Source organism: Onychostoma macrolepis, chromosome 08 (assembly GCF_012432095.1).
Source record: "Onychostoma macrolepis isolate SWU-2019 chromosome 08, ASM1243209v1, whole genome shotgun sequence".
Lineage (NCBI taxonomy): Eukaryota > Metazoa > Chordata > Actinopteri > Cypriniformes > Cyprinidae > Onychostoma > Onychostoma macrolepis.
Genome location: NC_081162.1, coordinates 5,200,983 through 5,224,259, shown reverse-complemented (window position 1 = coordinate 5,224,259; position 23,277 = coordinate 5,200,983). Strand labels below are relative to the sequence as shown.

Here is a 23,277-nt window from a genome sequence, read left to right as displayed (position 1 = left end):
CAAAATGCCACGTTAAGTCTTAGAACCCTTTTGAGCGATAAGCGAATCGGTTTTTGAAATGAGTCGTCCAGAAGAACCGATTCGCTAGAATGAATCGGACTTCCCATTACTAAGCTCAGCTGGAAAAGCCCTCCCTCATGTTATAATGACTCCAAGATGGCGATGAAGAGGAAATGAATCCTCCACTTTATAGCAGTTAGTTTATTCTACATTTTATTTCTAATTTCGCTTTTTGGGTGAGTAAAACATACAAGCCAACAAAACTAAATAATTATATATAAAAACAACTTTTTTCCAGCCACATTCAGTAGCTATCATATTATGCACAGCCCATATGGGTATGCATGCACACGTTTGAATTAAAGAATTTAACGAGTAAACTTAATGCAATTCTAAAACTTTTGTATACAACTCAAACTTATCTGAAAGCGCATTTATGATAAGTTTAATAGAAAAAAAAAAAAAAAAAAAACAGGACAGGGAGAGGCTCTTCCTGTGCTGGTTTTTGCCTTAGGGTCCCCGTCCCTCCCATGTCATGTGATTTGCACATTTTGATCATTTGTGTCTAAATTCGGACTCATTCACACTTCCTCAATACCTCACCAAACTAAGTTACTTCCCTAACTCGTATCTTTTTCGTCTGTCATGTGATTTTACACAAACATCCTAATAGATTCGACGCATTTCTAACATTTTAAAATGTTGTTTTTCTCGTAATTCCATAAGAATTACCTAAATCCTAATACTACTGTGATTTTGAAGCCCACAGATTAAATATTGTAGGGGTCCTGATGTTGGAAAGGGGCGTGGAGAAGCGGCCATGACACGTTATGATTGATATGTCTTTTATCCAATGAGCTGAAAATAAACTCTAACGTCATCAATACATTAGCCAATCAAATTATTTGTAGCTGACGCCGAATCCGTCTTTGACAGCCTACTGTAAGGGCGCAGAAAAGCGAAACCTCAAAACATGTCGGTCTTCTCGTGACTATACGTTGTATTTTCCATATTTGCAGCTTGACAGTGAGCGTTATAACGCTCTGATCGTGTAATCTTGCAGAAGGCTCGACACATCGCATTACGGCGAGGTATGTAGCCTGTTTTGCTAATGTTTATATCGTTTCTCCTCTCGTGTAACCTTGTTCTGCTGGCAGCATCGCACCCTGCAGGGCTGATGTCTGTCGTGAAATATTCAATTTAGCTGTAAATTAAATATCATATTAGTCTAATTTTGTTGCACGAATGGGTCATTTGTGCAGACTTGTGCATTTAATGGCTGTGGCTATGTATATGTGTGTATATATATATATATGTGTGAGTGTACTGCAAATTAATCAAATCAAATTATTGTCATTATTGTCAAATCAAATTATTTTACATATGAAGCGTAATATATATATATATGTATATGTGTGTATGTATGTGTCATTTCCACCACATCTCAATATACAGCTGTTATTTAAAAGCAGAATAACTTATGCCACTCAAGAATGGTCTAAGATCATTTTTGTAACTAGTTTTACCAGTTTTTCCACAATGTACAATAATTATACATTTGTCAATGAGATAAAATAACTGCCCTAAGGACCAAATGCTGAACTGTACACCTGTCACACTCGGAAATGTAATATTGGTTTGGGTAAGAGCTTATTAGAAAATAAATATAACTTGAATTTTTATATTAAGTAGAGCATGATCTCATAAATTGTGGATACATTTTTAATGTCTGATGAAAACTTTTAAAATATTTTTTAAATATGTGTGGTGATGGAAATGACAAGGTGTTGTGGAAGTGACAATAAATTAAAGTGAATGTAGAGAAACAGCAGAGATATTTATTAGAAAAAGTCTTAAACTCATCACACTCATTAAACTCAATTCACAAAGTCATTAAACATATCAGTTGTACTTTGTATCCATGAATGTCATTTCCACCACAGAGGAAATTGTTGTGGAAATGACTGGGTGGAAATGACATTTCTGTAGTTTTTTGTGAAAAAATGGAAGATAGCTTCACTGATTAGCTTTGAATTAATACTTAGCATTTCATGTATGCAAAATACTCTTATTTAACTTAAACTTTTTAAAGGGACATTACAGTGTTGTGGTGGAAATGACACCAATACTGTGTGACAGCTATATTTTATATAAAAAGTATTGACAGTGGTCTCACATTAAATGCTATAATGTATTTTAATTATTTTACTAGTGCTTAATTCAGGTACATTAAAAGTCTGGGTGTGCGACAAGGAGAAAACAGTGATTTTGAAACCTATAAGGAGTTTGAGTATGAAAAAAATCATAATAGAAAGGTAGTAAAAAGTTTTTAAGGTGGTTTTATTGTTAGTTTGACAAAGAAAGAGGAATTTGTCCAAAATGATGTATTTTTAAAAAATATAATAAAAATAAAAGAATCACCCATATATATATGTATGTATGTATGTATGTATGTATGTATGTATGTGTGTATGTGTGTGTGTGTGTGTGTGTGTGTTTGAGTTTATGATTTAAACATTAACAAATCTGCCAGTGGAAAAATAAACCACAATGGCAGATATATGTTCTTGTTTCAAGTATAAACTTGGGCACTATTTTATGAATTTAGGACTTTCTGCTCAGATGTAAGTGCGAATTAAGACTGTAATTATATATATATATATATATACAGTGAGGAAAATAAGTATTTGAACACCCTGCTATTTTGCAAGTTCTCCCACTTAGAAATCATGGAGGGGTCTGAAATTGTCATCGAGGTGCATGTCCACTGTGAGAGACATAATCTAAAAAAAAATCCAGAAATCACAATGTATGATTTTTAACTATTTATTTGTATGATACAGCTGCAAATAAGTATTTGAACACCTGTCTATCAGCTAGAATTCTGACCCTCAAAGACCTGTTAGTCTGCCTTTAAAATGTCTACCTCCACTCCATTTATTATCCTAAATTAGATGCACCTGTTTGAGGTCGTTAGCTGCATAAATACACCTGTCCACCCCATACAATCAGTAAGAATCCAACTACTAACATGGCCAAGACCAAAGAGCTGTCCAAAGACACTAGAGACAAAATTGTACACCTCCACAAGGCTGGAAAGGGCTACGGGAAATTGCCAAGCAGCTTGGTGAAAAAGGTCCACTGTTGGAGCAATCATTAGAAAATGGAAGAAGCTAAACATGACTGTCAATCTCCCTCGGACTGGGGCTCCATGCAAGATCTCACCTCGTGGGGTCTCAATGATCCTAAGAAAGGTGAGAAATCAGCCCAGAACTACACGGGAGGAGCTGGTCAATGACCTGAAAAGAGCTGGGACCACCGTTTCCAAGGTTACTGTTGGTAATACACTAAGACGTCATGGTTTGAAATCATGCATGGCACGGAAGGTTCCCCTGCTTAAACCAGCACATGTCCAGGCCCGACTTAAGTTTGCCAATGACCATTTGGATGATCCAGAGGAGTCATGGGAGAAAGTCATGTGGTCAGATGAGACCAAAATAGAACTTTTTGGTCATAATTCCACTAAATGTGTTTGGAGGAAGAAGAATGATGAGTACCATCCCAAGAACACCATCCCTACTGTGAAGCATGGGGGTGGTAGCATCATGCTTTGGGGGTGTTTTTCTGCACATGGGACAGGGCGACTGCACTGTATTAAGGAGAGGATGACCGGGGCCATGTATTGCGAGATTTTGGGGAACAACCTCCTTCCCTCAGTTAGAGCATTGAAGATGGGTCGAGGCTGGGTCATCCAACATGACAATGACCAAGCACACAGCCAGGATAACCAAGGAGTGGCTCTGTAAGAAGCATATCAAGGTTCTGGCGTGGCCTAGCCAGTCTCCAGACCTAAACCCAATAGAGAATCTTTGAGGGAGCTCAAACTCCGTGTTTCTCAGCGACAGGCCAGAAACCTGACTGATCTAGAGAAGATCTGTGTGGAGGAGTGGGCCAAAATCCCTCCTGCAGTGTGTGCAAACCTGGTGAAAAACTACAGGAAACGTTTGACCTCTGTAATTGCAAACAAAGGCTACTGTACCAAATATTAACATTGATTTTCTCAGGTGTTCAAATACTTATTTGCAGCTTTAGCATACAAATAAATAGTTAAAAATCATACATTGTGATTTCTGGATTTTTTTTTAGATTATGTCTCTCACAGTGGACATGCACCCACGATGACAATTTCAGACCCTCCATGATTACTAAGTGGGAGAACTTGCAAAATAGCAGGGTGTTCAAATACTTATTTTCCTCACTGTATATATATATATATATATATATATATATATATATATATATATATATATATATAAATGATTTAATATATAAAGCATATTAAATGCAAATGCACTTTAACTTTTTGAAAATAAAATGTAAAAATATGGGTGAAATAATGTTCCATTGTCATTCAGAGTAACTTATAATTATTTAAAAGAGAAACAACATACTTATTCGGTCCTGTACTTATTAAAACATATAAAAGAAAAAGTGATCATACACAAAATGTATGTATCTCTATTGATTAATGCTTTTAATTAGTGCATCATTTTAATTTTTTCTCTCTTTCATAGATGGAAACTCTGATTCCCATCATTAACAGACTGCAGGAGGTTTTCCTCACAGTTGGAGCCGAGATCATCCAGCTTCCTCAGATCGTAGTCGTGGGGTCACAGGTGAGTCGTGAAAAACATGAAAGGTGTGAATTTGAGTCTATATGCTGTGTATTAGAATGTAAACCGTCACTACTTCAGGCGTGATCTTTGTTTTGTGATAATAAATCATCAACGTCATGAAGTAGGCCTACATGTAAACACAGTTCCAGTATTTTCCCTATGAAGTCAAGCATGTGCTCTTGTTCTTCAAATGAATCTACAGAGCAGTGGAAAGAGTTCAGTATTGGAGAGTTTGGTTGGAAGAGATTTTCTGCCCCGAGGTTCAGGAATAGTGACTCGGCGCCCTCTAGTGTTACAGCTGGTGAACGTGCCCCCGCTGGAGGAGAGGCGGAAACAAGACAATGGTAACAGTTTACAAGTGTTTTACTATATTGACTGCAGACACAAATACTGTGTCTCAAAAAATTGTGGTCTTTTAACCTAAACAGTATTTTTGGCTGTCATAACTGTGATGCCCGGAAATGCTGTCTAGGTAACTTGCTAGGTTTAACGACACAGCCTGAAAGTTTTGAACATAATGAAAAAAAGTTACAGAGTTACAGTTTTTCACACAAGAACATGTCTAGCACAGAAGTGCTTGCTTTGCACACCTTGAAATACAAGTAGGCCAAATATTTTTTCAGTGTTCTTAAAGTAAAAATTTTTAAGAAATTCTCTGGGTTTAGTAGTAGAGCATACATGCTAAAATACACACACACACACATCTCAAAAATACACATCTCAAAAATATCACCATAATTCATAAACATTTTACATGGTAATAAGAAACGTACTAGTTAAACTATAGCTCAAGTTTGAAGTTGGTTAGATATTTTAATTTGATCAAAAATTCTGTAAAAACAATTACAGTTGAAAATGTTTCTATTTTAATATTTAAAGAAAATTACATTTATTCCTGTGATCAAAGCTGAATTTTCTGCATCATTACTCAGTCCTTCAGAAATCATTCTAATATGATGATTTGCTGCTCAAGAAATGTTTATTGTTATTATCAGTGTTAAAACAGTTTGTGGAAACTGATACATTTTTTTCAGGATTTTTTGATGACTGAAAAGTTCAAAAGAACTGAATTTATTTGAAATAAAAATCTTGTGTAACCTTTGATCAATTTAATGCATCTTTGCTGACATTGGCATTATAAATGTTGTTTTTTGACCAATTTATTCCTGAATAAAAGTATTAATTTAAGTAATGAATTTATTAAAACAATTGTTGATACCAAAATTAAAAAACAATTGTTGATACCAAAATCTTTGAACAGAAGTTATATATTATATATATATATATATATATATATATATATATATATATATATATATATATATATATATATATATATATATATATATATATATATATATATATATATATATATATATATATATATATATAAAAGTTAAGAACGCATTAAGCATGTTAACAAAATGAGAGCTTCTTATGTGTATCGTATTTCTTCATATTTCAATGGGTTTCATTTTTAAACCCTCTGGGATGTCTTGTCCCATAGACTGTTATTGTAAGTGTGTTGCTGTAAGTGCAATTATTGCTTTATTTTTCACACATAGATCTTAACTCATATTGAAACCGTAATGTTCCATTTAACATCCGCTCTCTGACAATGTTGATGTGTTCTGATCTTTCTGTGAATTTGTTCCTAATCCACTTTACAGTAGCGTTTCTTCCTAACGCACTCTCTGCTGTCCTCTCTTTGCTTTCTCAGGGAATGGAGCTAAACACAACAGCCAAAACAATTATCCAGGTCTCTGTTTTCAACGCATGTTCGCCTGCATGAACGTTCATCTGTCCGTTTCATTCTTCTGGTGTGCTTCTCATCTTCTGTTTTGCAAATGTCGTTCTTTATAACTTAGATCATTTTTCCATCTGTTGTGTTTTAATTTCTAAATCCTTCTGGTGTTTTTCCTGCACTTTGAGACTAGAGCAAATGCATGTTTGGGCTTCACTCTCTCAGTTGTGTACTAATGTATCTGGCCACTGCAGCATTTCTGGTTGAATATTGATTTCACATTTCATTCACGTCAGTTCTCTTTGCAGTCAAAGCCTGTAAAAAGCTTTTATTTCCGGTGAGGTCTTTTATGGGAAAAGGGTTTCTGCTGAATTTTCTGCTGGGCTCAGTGTCATAAATATTGATTTGTGTATTGTCTTGTGTGTTTGTGTTTTTCTCTCTCGTTCTTTGGTTCTTCTAAAGGTATCAAAGCAGAGGAATGGGGCACCTTCCTTCACTGCAAAACCAGGTAATTAAAGAGTTGGAGTTCTTGTTGAAGAAATAGGTCATTCAGAAAATGTTATGAGCCTCGACTCTATTGAGATGCGCTTTTCTCTTTGCTCAGATTTTCACAGATTTCAGTGAAATCCAGAAGGAGATCGAGGAGGAAACCGATCGCAGTACCAATCATAAGGTGCAGTAGAAGCACTTCATATAGTCTGACATGCTCTTGTGGTTCTGTTTTAAGGCTCTGTTTTAATTGATCTCTTTTTCCTCCCCAGGGCATCAGTTCAGAGCCCATTTACCTGAAGATATATTCCCCTAACGTAGTCAGTCTGACGTTAGTTGACTTACCTGGCATCACTAAGGTAACCACAATGACTGGACATGTTCATGCAAACAAACTAATTTGCAGAAGTATTATATGTTACCTACTGAAATCAAATGCTGTCAATTTAACATGTTATTTTAGGACAATAAAGTATATAAAAATAAAATTTATTTGAAATAAAAATCTTGTGTAACCTTTGATCAATTTAATGCATCTTTGCTGACATTGGCATTATAAATGTTGTTTTTGACCAATTTATTCCTGAATAAAAGTATTAATTTAAGTAATGAATTTATTAAAACAATTGTTGATACCAAAATCTTTGAACAGAAGTTATATATTACATATTTGTAGTTATATATATTTGTAGTCATTTTATATATATATATATATATATATATATATATATATATATATATATATATATATATATATATATATATATATATATATATATATATATATATATATATATATATATATATATATATATATATATATATATATATATATATATATATATATAAAAGTTAAGAACGCATTAAGCATGTTAACAAAATGAGAGCTTCTTATGTGCATCGTATTTCTTCATATTTCAATGGGTTTCATTTTTAAACCCTCTGGGATGTCTTGTCCCATAGACTGTTATTGTAAGTGTGTTGCTGTAAGTGCAATTATTGCTTTATTTTTCACACATAGATCTTAACTCATATTGAAACCGTAATGTTCCATTTAACATCCGCTCTCTGACAATGTTGATGTGTTCTGATCTTTCTGTGAATTTGTTCCTAATCCACTTTACAGTAGCGTTTCTTCCTAACGCCTCTCTGCTGTCCTCTCTTTGCTTTCTCAGGGAATGGAGCTAAACACAACAGCCAAAACAATTATCCAGGTCTCTGTTTTCAACGCATGTTCGCCTGCATGAACGTTCATCTGTCCGTTTCATTCTTCTGGTGTGCTTCTCATCTTCTGTTTTGCAAATGTCGTTCTTTATAACTTAGATCATTTTTCCATCTGTTGTGTTTTAATTTCTAAATCCTTCTGGTGTTTTTCCTGCACTTTGAGACTAGAGCAAATGCATGTTTGGGCTTCACTCTCTCAGTTGTGTACTAATGTATCTGGCCACTGCAGCATTTCTGGTTGAATATTGATTTCACATTTCGTTCACGTCAGTTCTCTTTGCAGTCAAAGCCTGTAAAAAGCTTTTATTTCCGGTGAGGTCTTTTATGGGAAAAGGGTTTCTGCTGAATTTTCTGCTGGGCTCAGTGTCATAAATATTGATTTGTGTATTGTCTTGTGTGTTTGTGTTTTTTCTCTCTCGTTCTTTGGTTCTTCTAAAGGTATCAAAGCAGAGGAATGGGGCACCTTCCTTCACTGCAAAAACCAGGTAATTAAAGAGTTGGAGTTCTTGTTGAAGAAATAGGTCATTCAGAAAATGTTATGAGCCTCGACTCTATTGAGATGCGCTTTTCTCTTTGCTCAGATTTTCACAGATTTCAGTGAAATCCAGAAGGAGATCGAGGAGGAAACCGATCGCAGTACCAATCATAAGGTGCAGTAGAAGCACTTCATATAGTCTGACATGCTCTTGTGGTTCTGTTTTAAGGCTCTGTTTTAATTGATCTCTTTTTCCTCCCCAGGGCATCAGTTCAGAGCCCATTTACCTGAAGATATATTCCCCTAACGTAGTCAGTCTGACGTTAGTTGACTTACCTGGCATCACTAAGGTAACCACAATGACTGGACATGTTCATGCAAACAAACTAATTTGCAGAAGTATTATATGTTACCTACTGAAATCAAATGCTGTCAATTTAACATGTTATTTTAGGACAATAAAGTATATAAAAATAAAATGATAGCAATAAAATAAATATGAGTTCAAGAAACTAACATTCTCAGAGTAAATGACACCATAAACAGTATGCTGGAGTAACTGATTTATTATTCTCACATAGCCAGACTTTTGACTAGTGCAGGGCTCGCAAAATCGCTAGCCCGACGTCCCGGGCTATTGTGTTTTCCAGTCGGGCTACCAAAATATATCACTGCCTGCCCGACGGGCTCCTTAAATACAGATCTCCCGCGGGTCCTTGAAAACTCTGAAAGTGAGTTGTATCAAAATTAAGGCCATAAAAAGTTTTAAATACGTTAAATGGTAAAAGAAATGTCTTAATTATAATTTCAAGAGGTCTTACAGTTGGGGACGGAAAGACATGAGTCGCGATACGGCAGGATTAAACTTCAAAAGGCAACGATGTCATTGAATAAATATGAGCGCTTCAAGTCAAAACGCGGCGCGGATGTCTTTATGTGAATGTATCTGAAGGTAACCGACTGTCCTCAGAAACGTGTCGTTGGCATTTTAATTTCATTTTTAACTATAATTTCTGATAAAGCAGCGTTTATGAGCTCTGAACTGCTTTGTGTACAGCGTTTCCGGGGAAACCGCAATATTTCAGCGCTCCTAAAGCGCCACCTCGTGGCAGAGAATGAATCTGCATTTCCAATAAGCCTTTCTTACTGTTTATGGTCAGATCAATGCAAATATCAACTCATGTTTTTACGCAGCAAACACATAGAGTTGTAAATGAGAAAGAAGTTGATGTGCCTTCTAAAAATCTAAACAGTTAAGACAGTAATATGTATACGTTTTAAATAGTGCTGGGCAACGATTAATCGCGATTAATCGCATCCAAAATAAAAGTTTTTGTGTACATAATATATGTGTGTGTATTGTGTGTATTTATTATGTATATATGAATACACACCCATGTATGTGTATATATTTAAGAAAAATGTGTTATGATTATATATTAAATATATTTATATATCATATAAATTATATTAATAAATATATACATGTAAATACATGTAAATCTTTTCAAAATATATACTGTATGTGTGTGTCTTTATATACACATAATAAATATACACAGTACACACAGATATATTATATAAACAAAAACGTTTATTTTGGATGCGATTAATCGTTGCCCAGCACTAGTTTTAAATTAACATAATAATTTATATGCTTGATTGATCCCTTTTCATAAAACGGTCTATAGCCTGAAACGCTGTTGTATAAGATTTTTGTTTTTGTGAAAACCTGTATCTGAACTGTAAATCATGTAATTTTATGGCTCAAAACTGTATGTTACCATAGACATTGTCCAACCCTGCTCATTCTGTGTTCATTTTACTTGTGCGGCTCTTAAAATGGGTCATAAATTGCCTTAAATATATTTTTACAAATTCTGCAGATACCCTGTAAATAGTGAAATAAAATTCCTTCCTTCATATTTGTTGATATTTGTGTATTGAAAATATTTTTGATTGACATTTAAACTCCTATCTGATTTTCTATATTAAAAAATAAAAATAATAATAAAATAAAATAAAATAAAATAAAATAAAATAGTAATTTTTAATTCGGGCTAGTTAAATGAATTTTCGGGCTACCAAAATCTGAAGAGTACCTGCCCGAAGGGCTACCAGAGATTTTGAAATTTTGCGAGCCCTGTAGTGGCGTAAAGTCTGGTCCACATTCCAGCTTATTATGATCAAAAAACTGCCACTTATAGACAGGAAGAGCATCTAACTGATTAAAATGACCAACCACAGTTTTTACATGATGTTTAGAGACAATTAAATCTGAAATCAGACATTGATAGTGTGGTTAAGCCTGACTGATTTACATTCAACTAAGTCTATCTAAAATATCTTTTCAAGATTTTGAGCACTGTATCTTGACAGACTTCACTAGTCAAATCCAGTGTCTAGACTTTCTAACTGAAATTAAATTAAAATTAGTGCTGAGACACACAGGATCCACTCCTAACTTATATCAAACGCTTTATAATGTGGAGACCGGCCAATTATTTCAAATATATCCTAGCAGAGAGCTTTCTATTGCTCAACGGTGAATTCATGTGAGGAACTTAAACCTGTTGTGAAATCTGTGTTGGGACCTCATGCAAAATTCTTGATCGCATGGATTCCTATTGAAATGACAGGATTTTACACACTAAAATTCTCTGAACAACAAACAATGTGTTTTTAGCAAAGCTTCTAGGGTTGCAACAACAAATCACTAAAGTCAATTTTTGTTGTTGTTGTTGTTTTGACATCTTTTAACATACAGAAAAACAAATATGTGAGACATAGTATGCTTCAGAATTTTATGCAAGAGTATACACATACTACAGATTGTGTCAAAGAAAGATATCCATACAAAAACCTAAACATTCAAACCAGTACAACAGTGCTGAAAGAAGTCAATAGCAGTTAAAAAAGAGGCAATTATAACCAAAACGAGGAACTGTAAATACAACTGTACATGTATAAAAATAATAATGAAATATAAAGACAAGAACCAAAAAAAATATATATATATATATATATATATATATATATATATATATATATAAATAAATAAATAAAAAGCCATAAGACCAGAGTGTGTGAGAGTGAGGGAGATGGAGGAATCTCCTTAATTCAGATCAGTAGACCTTTGAGCTTCTCCAAAGTCTGAGCCCAGAGTCTAATGGTATCCTCTCTTGCACCGTGAATGCGTGCAGTGGACAACTCTAGATATACCACATCTATAAATGTGAGAACCCAATATTGCTTATTAAGAGAATGTGGTGGTTTCCATCTTGTTGCTACTAATTTCTTGGCAGCTGTCAAGCCAGCTAGAAACACTCGTTTCTGAGTTTTGTTAAGCTGAATACCAGAGAGATCGTTTAAACTAAAAACAGATGGGGACAAAGGGACCGAAACATTTAATATAGCGGACAAATGTTCTTGAACCATATTCCAAAAGTTAGCAACCCCAGGGCACCAAAGTCAATTTTTATCGGTAATGAAAACAATTTAGAACAATTTCTTTTCAATTAATTGCATGTGCCCATCTGCTGATCATGTCAGTTTAGAGAAGTACATATTTCTGTGGACAAAATGCATATGACATATAGAACAGGACACAGAGAGAGCTGCTGCTGTAAAAGTGCATGACCCAAGTAGTCCTGTACGTAAGAATGCATTATAGCATACTTGACAGATATGTGTGCTATTTAAAGCATTTGAGATGTGTTTTCCTCAGTGCATAACTTACATTTCACAGTTGTATCCTTATCTGTAAATGTTAAAAAGTCATGCTATTATTTCCATTTTGCATAAAGGCTAGACCTGAAAGCAAGCAAATCTCTGTAAACTTCACAGACTTCGCTGAATGAATGTCAGTGTATGTTTCAAACAGACAGAGCACCCAATACAGCAAATAATATATATTCTCAACTATATTTTTTAATTTGAAAATATACAAAAATGGTCCAAATATATATATTTGCTAAAATATGTTTCAAAATATATTTATGTAACTATATTTTCTACCAATATATTTTTTGGCCATTTTGTTTTGAAAATATAATTGAAAAATATAAATATCTTTATAGATTTCGCCCTATGTATATTAATCCAAAACAAAAAACACATTCACGTCACATTTGAAGAAAAATGTCCCAGGTTACGAGTGTCGCAGAGGAAACATGAAATCAGAGGGTGTTTACCCACAGACTGGCCACCAAGAGGGGTGTGGAAAGCCACTATGGCCGCCACATAAACCTTCAAGGAAGAGTGAGTTAACCCTACGGACAACCTGGCCTGCAAGAACTCCAGAACTGGACCAACTGGGCAGTTGACTGGGTCAAGCTGGAGGTTGCCACACCAAGAAGTGAAAAGTTTCCACTTCAAAGCATAAAGTTTCCTCGTAGAGGGAGCTCTGGACTGGAGGATGGTCTCAACAACCTCGGTTGAGAGACCGGAAGCTATGAGCTGTGCCCCCTCAGGGGCCACACCTCCAGGCAAGGGTGGACGATAGTGCCCCCCGCCTGTGAGAGGAGATCCCTCCTGATGGGAATCTCTCATGGAGAGCCGTCAAGGGGAGAAATCAGTGAGAGGAGTTTCCCTTGGGCCCACACAAGGATCTGGTCCACCTGCCTATAAAGGGGGCATGAACGCAGACCTCCTTGGTGGTTGATGTAAGAGACCACCGCTGTGTTGTCGGTGCACATGGTGGCCTCTTAGGCCCGGGAGGAAGTGTTTCAGTGCTAGAAACACGGCCAGCATCTCCAGGCAGTTGTTGTGCCACATGAGATGATGGCCGCTCCACAGACTGTGGGCTGGACGGCCACTCATGACCGCTCCCCAACCGGTGAGGGACGAATCCGTCGTTAGTATTACACGACGACAAGGAGTTCCCGACACCGGGTTGCCCCCACATGTCTAAGGCACGAAAGCCTCACCGCGTGACCTTGATCATGCAAAGCGGATTTCCCCTCGGGGGAAAACCCCTTGGTCTTGAGCCACCACTGTAGGGGTTTCATGTACAGCAGGCTAAAAGGTGTCACGTTGGACGCAGCTGCCATCAGACCCAGCAGTATCTGAAACTGCTTGACAGTAAGTGACCGGCCTTCTCTCACTCTCTTGACAATTCCTCCATTTTAGGCCCCAGAAGGAAAAAAAAACGTATAAATAATAGTTTGTTTAATAAGGCTAATTTTTCATTAAATAAAAACCTTTTTAAAAATAAGACAAATTTTGTAATCATTGTGTAAAATTAGCGAACCCCAACTGAGCACCCCCCCCACATTTTTTTACAATTCAACCACTGAGTATAGCCTATATTGCGCTTGCAAATGGCCCGGATTGAGAGCACTGGGAGAAGTTGCCAGGTCACTGGAATTGATTTGAATATTGTTGCGTCCAAGCGGCCGCATCATCTTACTGGGATGAGGAAGAGTCAATTTTAAGGACTTGCGGAAACGGCTTAATATCAAGAATATGATATTTATTAACAGACTGAACAGGGACAATTTTTTATCTTAACATCAGCTCACACACCCAATTGACATTCTTTTGGGGGCACTGTAGCTCTCTTATTTAACCCTTTTTTAATACACTACAAATATATGTGAGATTATTAGTAAAAATCATACCATGTGTCATACTCGCGGGGACAGTATGAAATATTTCATGTCTTCCATTGTAGTAGTGCGCCAGCCCCCCAATAGCAATAAGCTTTGTGTTTTGGTTGCCTACTTTTAATTTAAAACAAAGTCTCAGCTTTCAAAATCAGTTTCTAGCGAAACAAACTATGTGTCTTACAATAATCTTTAATGTGGCGTGACAGATTGCTGTATTTATGTGAATCAATTCATTAAATTATAGCCTTAAATTCTTTGTGAAAATTCCACCACCTACTCCGCAAAAACGTCTGTGGCATCCAAACTTTTATTCCTCACAAACAGCAATAAAAACGTTCTAAAGATTGAAGTGGACTCCAGCTCGTTAACATAAGTTATATTGTTGTCTTTTCTGAGGTAGGCTGTATAACGTTAAGTGACTATTCACAAGCTGTTTTATTTATGGTAGGCTATAATACAGTAAATGATTGGACATAATATTTAACGTTTTCCATGCATTATTTGTAGTGCGCCAGCCACCCAGTAATCGCAATAATTTTGTGCTTTGTTGCTTTTAATATAACACAGCTCAGTTTTCAAATCTGTCTGTTTTATGTGTGTTTTTTCACGAAATACAAATTATGAATGTGTTTTTCCTCTTTATTTCAAGTTTATAGCAAGATATAAAAGTGAAGGAACATCAGAAGGCATAAAAAAAAAAGTAGGGCCTATAGCCTTATTTATAGTGAAAATAATGGCTTAAACTGAAGCAAATACAGCGATCTGTCACACCACATTAAAGAGCATGAAAAACACATTATTGTAATATATGTACATATTCTTTGTATTTCGCTATAAAACTGACAAATTTTGAAAGCTGAGATTGGAATATCTCCCGGGGCTCCCAATCCGGGCCATTTGCATGCGCAAAAGGCTTTTAATTTCGATATATATAATATTTCGACTTTATTCTTGTAGTATTTCGACTTTATTCTCATAATCTTAGATTTTTTTCACATTTTTCAACGTGGCACTAAAACACCGTCGTAGATATTTAAAAGCACCAAAACAAACACGCCCAAACCCCAACAGAACCTCGCCCTTATTTTGATATCTCCGCCCCACACGTACACACACAACCCTGGCATAACGACGATCGCGGAAACAAGCGAAGATGACACACAAGCATATTCAAACAAAAGCCAACACAGATAAGTTGTGTGAAACAATGCAAAATCAACGTTACTCACCTATCAAGAAGAAATAACAACGCAACCTCGGCGTCCGATTCGAGCCCTTCCTGCTCCTTGAGTTTCTCTCCACCGCTGGAAAGCTGCTCCGATATTTACGCAGGTCCTACCTCTTGCCTGGTCATAACCCTTCTTTTTAATGTTTTGTTCCTCCGATATTTTCCTCTTTTTTTTTTATTTATTTTTTTTATTTTTATCTTCCAATTCTCTCAATCTGTAGTTGATCTTCTAATATCAAATTGAATGCTCTCTTCTCTCTATCATTAAAAGACATGCCCCTTACTGCTGATTGGCTACAAGTGTGTTTTGGGACTCGGTCCAACACTGGTCAAAAGCGTTTTTCAAAAATTGCTTAGTGCACCTTTAATACATTTTGTTAAAATATTTGGTAACACTTTACAATAAGGTGTCATTTGTTAACATTAATGTATTAACTAACATGAAAAAACAATGATCAATACATTTATCACAGTATTTATTCATCTTTGTTAATGTTAGTTAATAAAAATAGTTGTTCATTGTTAGTTCATGTTAGTTCATAGTGCATTAACTAATGTTAACAAACACAACTTGATAATGCATTAGCAAATGCTGAAATTAGATTGTTTCATTCTTAGTTCATGTTAACTAATGAGCCTTATTGTAAAGTGTTACCAAATATTTCTTGTTAGACATTAAATGTAGGTTTAAAAATGTAGTTTTTTTTTTCAGGTCTAGCCTTATGAAAAACGGAAATAAAAGTGTCACTTTATTTGCATATAATGTATAGCATAGCCTACATAGATGCATTCACTATATTTGTTTTCAGAGCCTTCAAATTGCACATTGTTTGGAAGAGAACATTGGGCAGGATGTGGAAATACATTTTTAATAATGGGTTAAAATAATTTTTTATTACATACTAGGATTTTGTCATATTATTTGGATTTTTTTTAATATCAGATTATTTAAAGAAATAATCGTCAGATTAATCGATTATGTTAGTTGCAGCCCTAATTGCTTCATTTACCCACTCTTTCTTTGTCACCTGATGTGATCTGTTTTGAGTAGGTCCCTGTTGGTGACCAGCCTGAAGATATCGAGACTCAAGTCCAAGATATGATTTTGTCCTACATCTCCAACCCCAACTCCCTCATCCTGTGTGTCTCTCCTGCAAACTCTGACCTCGCCACATCGGATGCCCTAAAACTGGCACGAGAGGTGGACCCAGATGGTGAGCGACATGCAGGAAATTCCAGATGTTGTCATTACACATTGAGCAGCACTGTGGTAAGGGAGTGTATTCATTGGCTGTGTGCGCTCAGGTCGCAGGACGCTGCTGGTGGTGAGTAAGCTGGATTTGATGGACGCGGGGACGGATGCTCTGGAGGTGCTGCTGGGCCGGATCATACCCGTCAGACTGGGCATTATCGGTGTGGTTAACAGGTCAGTTACCCTATTACCACTTACTCTATCTGGATTTTAAATGTAATTTTTAAAATACAATTTTAGATCGAAAACTCAATCTCCAAAGCAACAGACTGATGGTTGTTATTCACTGATAGTCTTCCCTTGTATAGGGCCCTATGATTTCCACGATACGGAAAACGCAGACAGAATCGCGGAATCCAGTCATAAAAATGGAATTTACTGTATAACGCGGAATGTCACAGAGTTTTGATAAATTAATCAAAAATAGGTAATAAATCAAATCGCGATATGGACTACTATCTGTAAATGTTAAGCAGCAAAAAGACTATTTGAATCGTTCATGTTCTGCATGTGTCTGCGTGAATAAATACACACTAAAGCGTGTGTGATGGCTCGCGGTGATTTCAGCGTCTGTCGTCTCATTAAATGAGGACATAAATACATGAACAACATCTCCAGAACTGCTCTGAGAGTTTCTTCATGAGCATTTGACCTTTTCTTTTGAGAGAAACTATCATCATATCATATACACACAGAAATGTAAAGGTATTCACGGCAACCCGTCAAAATAAAAGTTTGGTTTAACTTGAAGACATTACTATTGTTTAGTAGAATGTACGTACTACTACTACTGTTACTAAAATTAGTAAATCTTTATTTTATTAAGCAATAATCACACAATATTTCTTTCATGCTTTAATTTTAATAGTAACTTTGTTTGCCAGAAAATAATTTGTTTAATTTTCATTTGGCTATTATAAAAAGAAATTTTAATAAATTAAGTTGTTTCTATGCATTCAAATAATTAGACATGCTTAAACAGAGTTTGGTAACAATAAAACAGAAGGTGAGAAAATCGTAAAAAACATTTCATAGGGCCCTAAAATTAGGGTATCTTCTGTTCATTCGTTTTTTAATTTAATATTAAAAATAGAAAAATAAGAAAACGGTTCCTTTTTTTGTTTTTCAATTTTTCTAAAAAACTTCAGCCCTGAACTTTTACATTCAGAGCTAGAAAATGAATAAACTACTTGAATTTTTGATCTCTGCATGTGGGCGGGAATAAATCGCCCCTTTCTGCTGATTGGTCAACCAAACATTAAACCGTGCCGTCATTAGTTCTTCTGCAGTTCCGCGCAGCAGAAAACAGTCCTGCTGCTGCTACAGCTGTATGCATTCTTAACGCATACTTATTGCGTTTAATAACACTTTGAACAGTAAAGCAAGAATATATATATATTTTTTTTTGCAATATGATAATTATTCGTTTTATTAGTAATTACTAGACAATTATTAGTAGTAGTTTTGTATTGCTAAAGAGGCAGTCGATTTTTTTTTTTTACTTTTACATAGTTTTTTTTTTTTTTCATCTTTAATGTAAAATTTTTCAATTCAGTTATTTTAGATATGACACTATAGGCTGTTACCAAATAAATCAGTATCAACCAAAGCCATCTTTGCACAGATGTATTTATGGGTTAATGTTGCCCAGAAGGCATTAAATGCTTTTACACGCCACAATTGACCTATCAGTAAGCCCCGCCCCCCTTAGTTACTGTTGCTCCCTCGGACAAACAAACGGAGTTGCTCACTCTCTTACAATGACAGCTGCTGTGTGAAAACCTTGTCCCACGATGTTTTTGCACAATTTTGGACACAGAAGGCCACCAAATGGGAATTAAATATTCCATGGAGGGATTTATAAAATATTTAAAAATAAATATGGTGGGTAACTCGAAGGAGGGTTTACAGATCACAATGCAAGCGGGATAAGTCTCATATTACGGTCGGTCATCACGATCGCGGATCAACACTGTTCATGTATCGCAGGGTACGATTAAATTAATGTACATTTAACCAGTTTAATATGGAGAGGCACTGAATTGTAGACCTTCGTTTATGTGTTTTTGACCTACACTGTACAAGACGCGAGAACAGTCCGCTATTTAGGTTTGTACATTAGCATGGACTCACTAACTTTAACGTTAGCTAGTTTTAGCCAGAGATACCTTGCTAAAGCACAAGATAACATTAACGTTCTGCTTGAGCAGATGAAAACTGTAACTTAATGAGTGTTTGACAACCAGAAAATGAACGTTTTTGTCTTCATTTGTATTGGGGTGAATACTTAGGGACATTTTGCTCTGTTTTGTTTGGATTCAGGAAATGTTACAAAATAAATGATATCGCCCATCCTCTCAGGATACCTGGAATCAGTGTTACAAGTACCCCATGCACATTGTTTTTCCATTTTTTAAGCATAAACCCCATAAAACCGATGCGAGCTTCGGATCTTCCCATGTTTCTCTATGGCGCTGAAACCTAAAGATGTCCGAGTTCCCTCCTGTGCTCCCCGCAGCCAATGCGTTCAAAGAGTCATATTTATTTAGGAACGAAACACCATTCTGTGTGTTACGCTGCGGGAGTCAGTTGCAAAGCGGTTCTGTGTCTTTATTTAAGATGTTTATTTGGCAGAAAAATAAAACACCATTTTGTGAGACATCAATTAATACTGAACATTATTGAAATAAACTCAGCATATTGTTTAAAACAAAAGCTATGACTGTTGCTTATTTACACCTAAATCGATAGTGGTCTGCACTCCACTACAGTGCAAAATGCTTTGGCTCTGCGCTGTCTGATCTATATAATTCTCTATGTTTGCGTGGCTTTGCCACACAGACTTTGATATGTCAGCTCAATAAAGATGTAGGCTAGGGGGTAGCTGTGGGTGCAGATGTGAATAAATTAATATTTAGGCAACGAGAAAATAATAACTTGTATTTCTCGCGCAGGTTGCCGAATTTATTCCTACAAGTAAGCCCTGTCTATAGGCTCTCCCCCGGTACGGGCTATTCACTAGCCATGTGTTAGTCTGGTTGTTTGATGAGAAAGTGATTAAATATAGTTGCAATAAACGCGTTAAGAATGCATACAACTGTAGCAGCAGCAGGACTGTTTTCTGTTGCGCGGAACCGCGGAAGAACTAATGACTGTTTAATGTTTGGTTGACCAATCAGCAGAAAGGGGCGTTTTATTCCCGCCCACATGCAGAGATCAAAAATTCAAGTCGTTTATTCATTTTCTAGCCCTGAATGTAAAAACGGAAAATCAAGCATAATTCTTGTTTTTTTGGGGGTTTTTTTGAAAAATTTAAAAACAAAAAAAGGAACTGTTTTCTTATTTTTCAGTTTTTAATATTAAATTTAAAAAAAGAAAGAACGGAAGATACCCTGATTCCCTAAACATTGTTAAACTTTTAATAAATTTATGTTAAATTGTATAAGTTTCATAATTTTAATTAATTTGACTTGCTTTTTGATTAATAAAATGTAATTTAACTATTAAAAAAAGAGTCCAAAAAAATTTAAATGGAAAGAAATGGGATCCAGAAAAATGAAAACGGAATTTGGAAAAAAAATAAAACACAATGTGGGAAAAAATAAAACGGATTTCATAGGGCCCTACTTGTAACACTTCATAAATCTTCCTGAAAATAGATTATTAATTATATTTATAATAAAATAGATTATTATTAATTATATTCTAAAATGTAAAAAACGGGTTTTGTTCCGTTGCTATTATTCACCAAAATGCAGATTCGTCACTTGACAACTTTCGGGAGGTGTTAGGAAGTTTAATTTGATGTATTCATTTATCTACAAAATAAGTATTTAACATGTATTAAAATACCTACATTATATGCATATTTACTTTTCAGTTGAAAATATAATTTTTTATAAATGTGTTTCAGCACCCAATTTTCAGTTTTCAGCATATTTTCATATTAATTATCTATTGTCAATAAATTGTAATGTTAATGCTGTAAAAGAGCATATGGAGAACTACATACGTATATCATGTACGTGTAACCTACTTTTAAACTGTGAATTAAATATCCTCAAGATCAGATCTCTGTGTGGAGCACTGGCTGTTGTCAGACTCCTTGTGCAAACAAAAATCTCACTGGATCATTGCAGTTAATGGCAAAAATGAATGTTTGGAAATGTAAACCGATATTTCCTACTGACACACTACAGCAAAAGATAGAAATAACTGACTTAAAACCATTTTTAGCTGCTGAAAATACTAGTGTTCTAATCATTTTGGCTACCGCTGTATAAGTAATAAAAAGAACAGCATTTATTTCAAATTGATAATTTAAAAGTTGTCTGTAACAATGTCATTTTTTTCTGTCGCTTTTAAACAATTGAATGTGTCCTTGCTTAAAATGTACTTAAAAAAAGATCCCAATTAAAAAAGAAACACCTCTGAAATTTGACTGTACTGGGTTTTTGTTGTTTTCTGTGCATAAATCGTGGTCGCCTCTACAGTGGTGCCTCCAAACAGAAAGAGTGGAGTTTTTTTTTAGAATAATATTTTTTTTTACATAAATTAACATGGACATTGACGAAACACTACATTAAAAATAAATATAATAAACTTGTATTATGTGTACCGTAGAATTCGCTCTCAACCCCTCCCCCTCTTTACCTGCGTTGCGGCGAGAGACTTCGCGCACTCACACAGCAGCACTATTGAAGCATACTGCAGCACGTGGTCTGTTCAAGTTTGAGAGATGCAATCAACGCGGGAGAAACTTGCAAGTAAAACTTAGTTTTCGTATGTTATATAAAACTTAGTTTATTCTCTCAAACTCACATAATACAATACTGTTTGGCTATTGATTAGGCGTCACTAAGGCATTAATTACGAACTGATCTAAGTTTTTATTAGATTAATATTACTCTGGGCTCTACAGTGCGACCATTTCAGTTGCATTTGAGGCTGAAACTATAGGCTACTGCGTGCGACTATGAAAAAAAAATATTTAGGAGAAACGTGCGACTGACCCAATCAGCATATTTGAGTTTGCGCTGAAGGAGCTTCAAAGGTTTCTAACGTACTCACAACGTGTTTGGCTGCGTTGAGTAATGTAGCCTATCACTTACAGACCTATCCACTCATTATAACAAACAACGCGAAGACAGGCTATAAATTAGAGATTCACTGTACAGTGTAAGGAGCTGATTATAATAGAGTTTTGTGAGATCGCAAACTAAGATGAGTGACAGCTTTTAATGACCTTATTTTGCTCTATTTGGTCAACGAAAATAGTTTCCGACAAAGTAACAGCTGAGCCGCTGCGCATCTCCATTCAAACACAGCTGTGTTTTGTTTATGCATGAGCTGCGTTTTTAAACGAATCTAGTGTCAATAAAGACAGTCATGTACTTCGTTCCTGAATGAATCAGCAGTTCAAACGAATCAAATAAATGAATGATTCAGTGATAAAATCAGTGACATGCCGCCACCTGCTGGCAGTTTTAGTTTAATTTTTAAAGTGTATTTCCTGTTATTTAAATAATTTAATATTTCTATATTCAAAATTTTATATTTAAAACATTAACCTCAACATGAATTTATGAATTTAATTGCACTCTCAGCTTCATTAAACATTTGAAAATACACCTACAAGCCACTTGTGTGGTCTTCTGTGCCACCTCTGTAGTACAAATTTATTCCTTAAATACTGATTGCATTTGATTGATAACTTATTGTTATTCTACTTTTTATTCTGTTGTTTTAATTAGAAATGTTAAAAAGCTTATACATTTTTGAAGATGACATACTTTTAATAAAGTTAGAAAATGCCATTACAAAGGTAAAACAAAATTCCCTGTAAATCACTTTAAGGAGTCAAATATCACCTCGTAATGGGATTTTTAATTATTGATTAGAAGGTGCTCCTGAATTTTTGACCGTACTCGTAAAAAGAAAAGTAAGTGTAGAGCCCTGTTACTCCATGAGTTGATATGTAAATTATTGCAGATTTGGGCAACATTTAATGCATTATCTTTGGCTCTTAAAGTCACATATGTAGAACAGTTTTTGTTACCCAGACAGACAAGTAGTATTTTATTAATTTATGTCTGACAACAGAAACAGAAAATATTTAAATTAAGCACTGACAGCATATTTCCACAAAAATGTAGGGTTTATGATAAATAATCGAAATGAAGAGGAAAGCAGTCAACATCCACCTTCTTCAGCAAAAGGTCTGTAAATTCTGAGAACATTTAGAGCTTCATTTACTGCAACAGTCAGTGTACCAATTGTTTTGATGAAGTGATGGGTTAAACATCTATGCTTCTTGTTTACTTTTACTCTCATTTGAAATGAATTTGCACTCCAAATAAATATGAGGGTACTTGCAGTTGAATTGCAGAGCGACTTTTTTTTCTGTTTTGCTCTATACAGAATTTTTACATTTTGCTCTGTATAGTAATAGCCTACTGAACTTTATATGCACCTAGAATTATTGGTAACACCAAAAATTATTGTCTGCCATTAGATTTAGGCATGCAACACTTTTTTGAATTGTGCCACCCTAACATTTTATACTGGCCCCTTTCGGCCA

The 23,277-nt window shown here is 35.3% G+C and overlaps 1 protein-coding gene across 4 annotated transcripts in view; it reads left to right on the top strand.

Annotated features, from left to right (window-relative positions):
- Positions 1 to 157: 157 nt before the first annotated feature.
- Positions 158 to 23,277, top strand: part of si:dkey-32e23.4 (dynamin-1-like protein) — a 42,889-nt gene continuing 19,769 nt past the window's right edge. Inside the window, exons 1-10 of one of the 4 annotated variants that reach the window (XM_058783959.1) lie at positions 158 to 236; positions 1,020 to 1,091; positions 4,575 to 4,676; positions 4,879 to 5,020; positions 6,397 to 6,435; positions 8,572 to 8,618; positions 8,715 to 8,783; positions 8,872 to 8,958; positions 16,497 to 16,659; positions 16,751 to 16,871. In XM_058783959.1, coding sequence (XP_058639942.1) covers positions 4,575 to 4,676; positions 4,879 to 5,020; positions 6,397 to 6,435; positions 8,572 to 8,618; positions 8,715 to 8,783; positions 8,872 to 8,958; positions 16,497 to 16,659; positions 16,751 to 16,871 — 770 coding nt within the window. In that variant the 5' untranslated portion in view covers positions 158 to 236; positions 1,020 to 1,091. Of the gene's footprint in view, positions 237 to 912; positions 1,092 to 4,574; positions 4,677 to 4,878; positions 5,021 to 6,396; positions 6,436 to 8,571; positions 8,619 to 8,714; positions 8,784 to 8,871; positions 8,959 to 16,496; positions 16,660 to 16,750; positions 16,872 to 23,277 lie in introns of those variants that run through there. The other 3 variants (XM_058783958.1, XM_058783961.1, XM_058783960.1) reach the window with 3 other exon arrangements.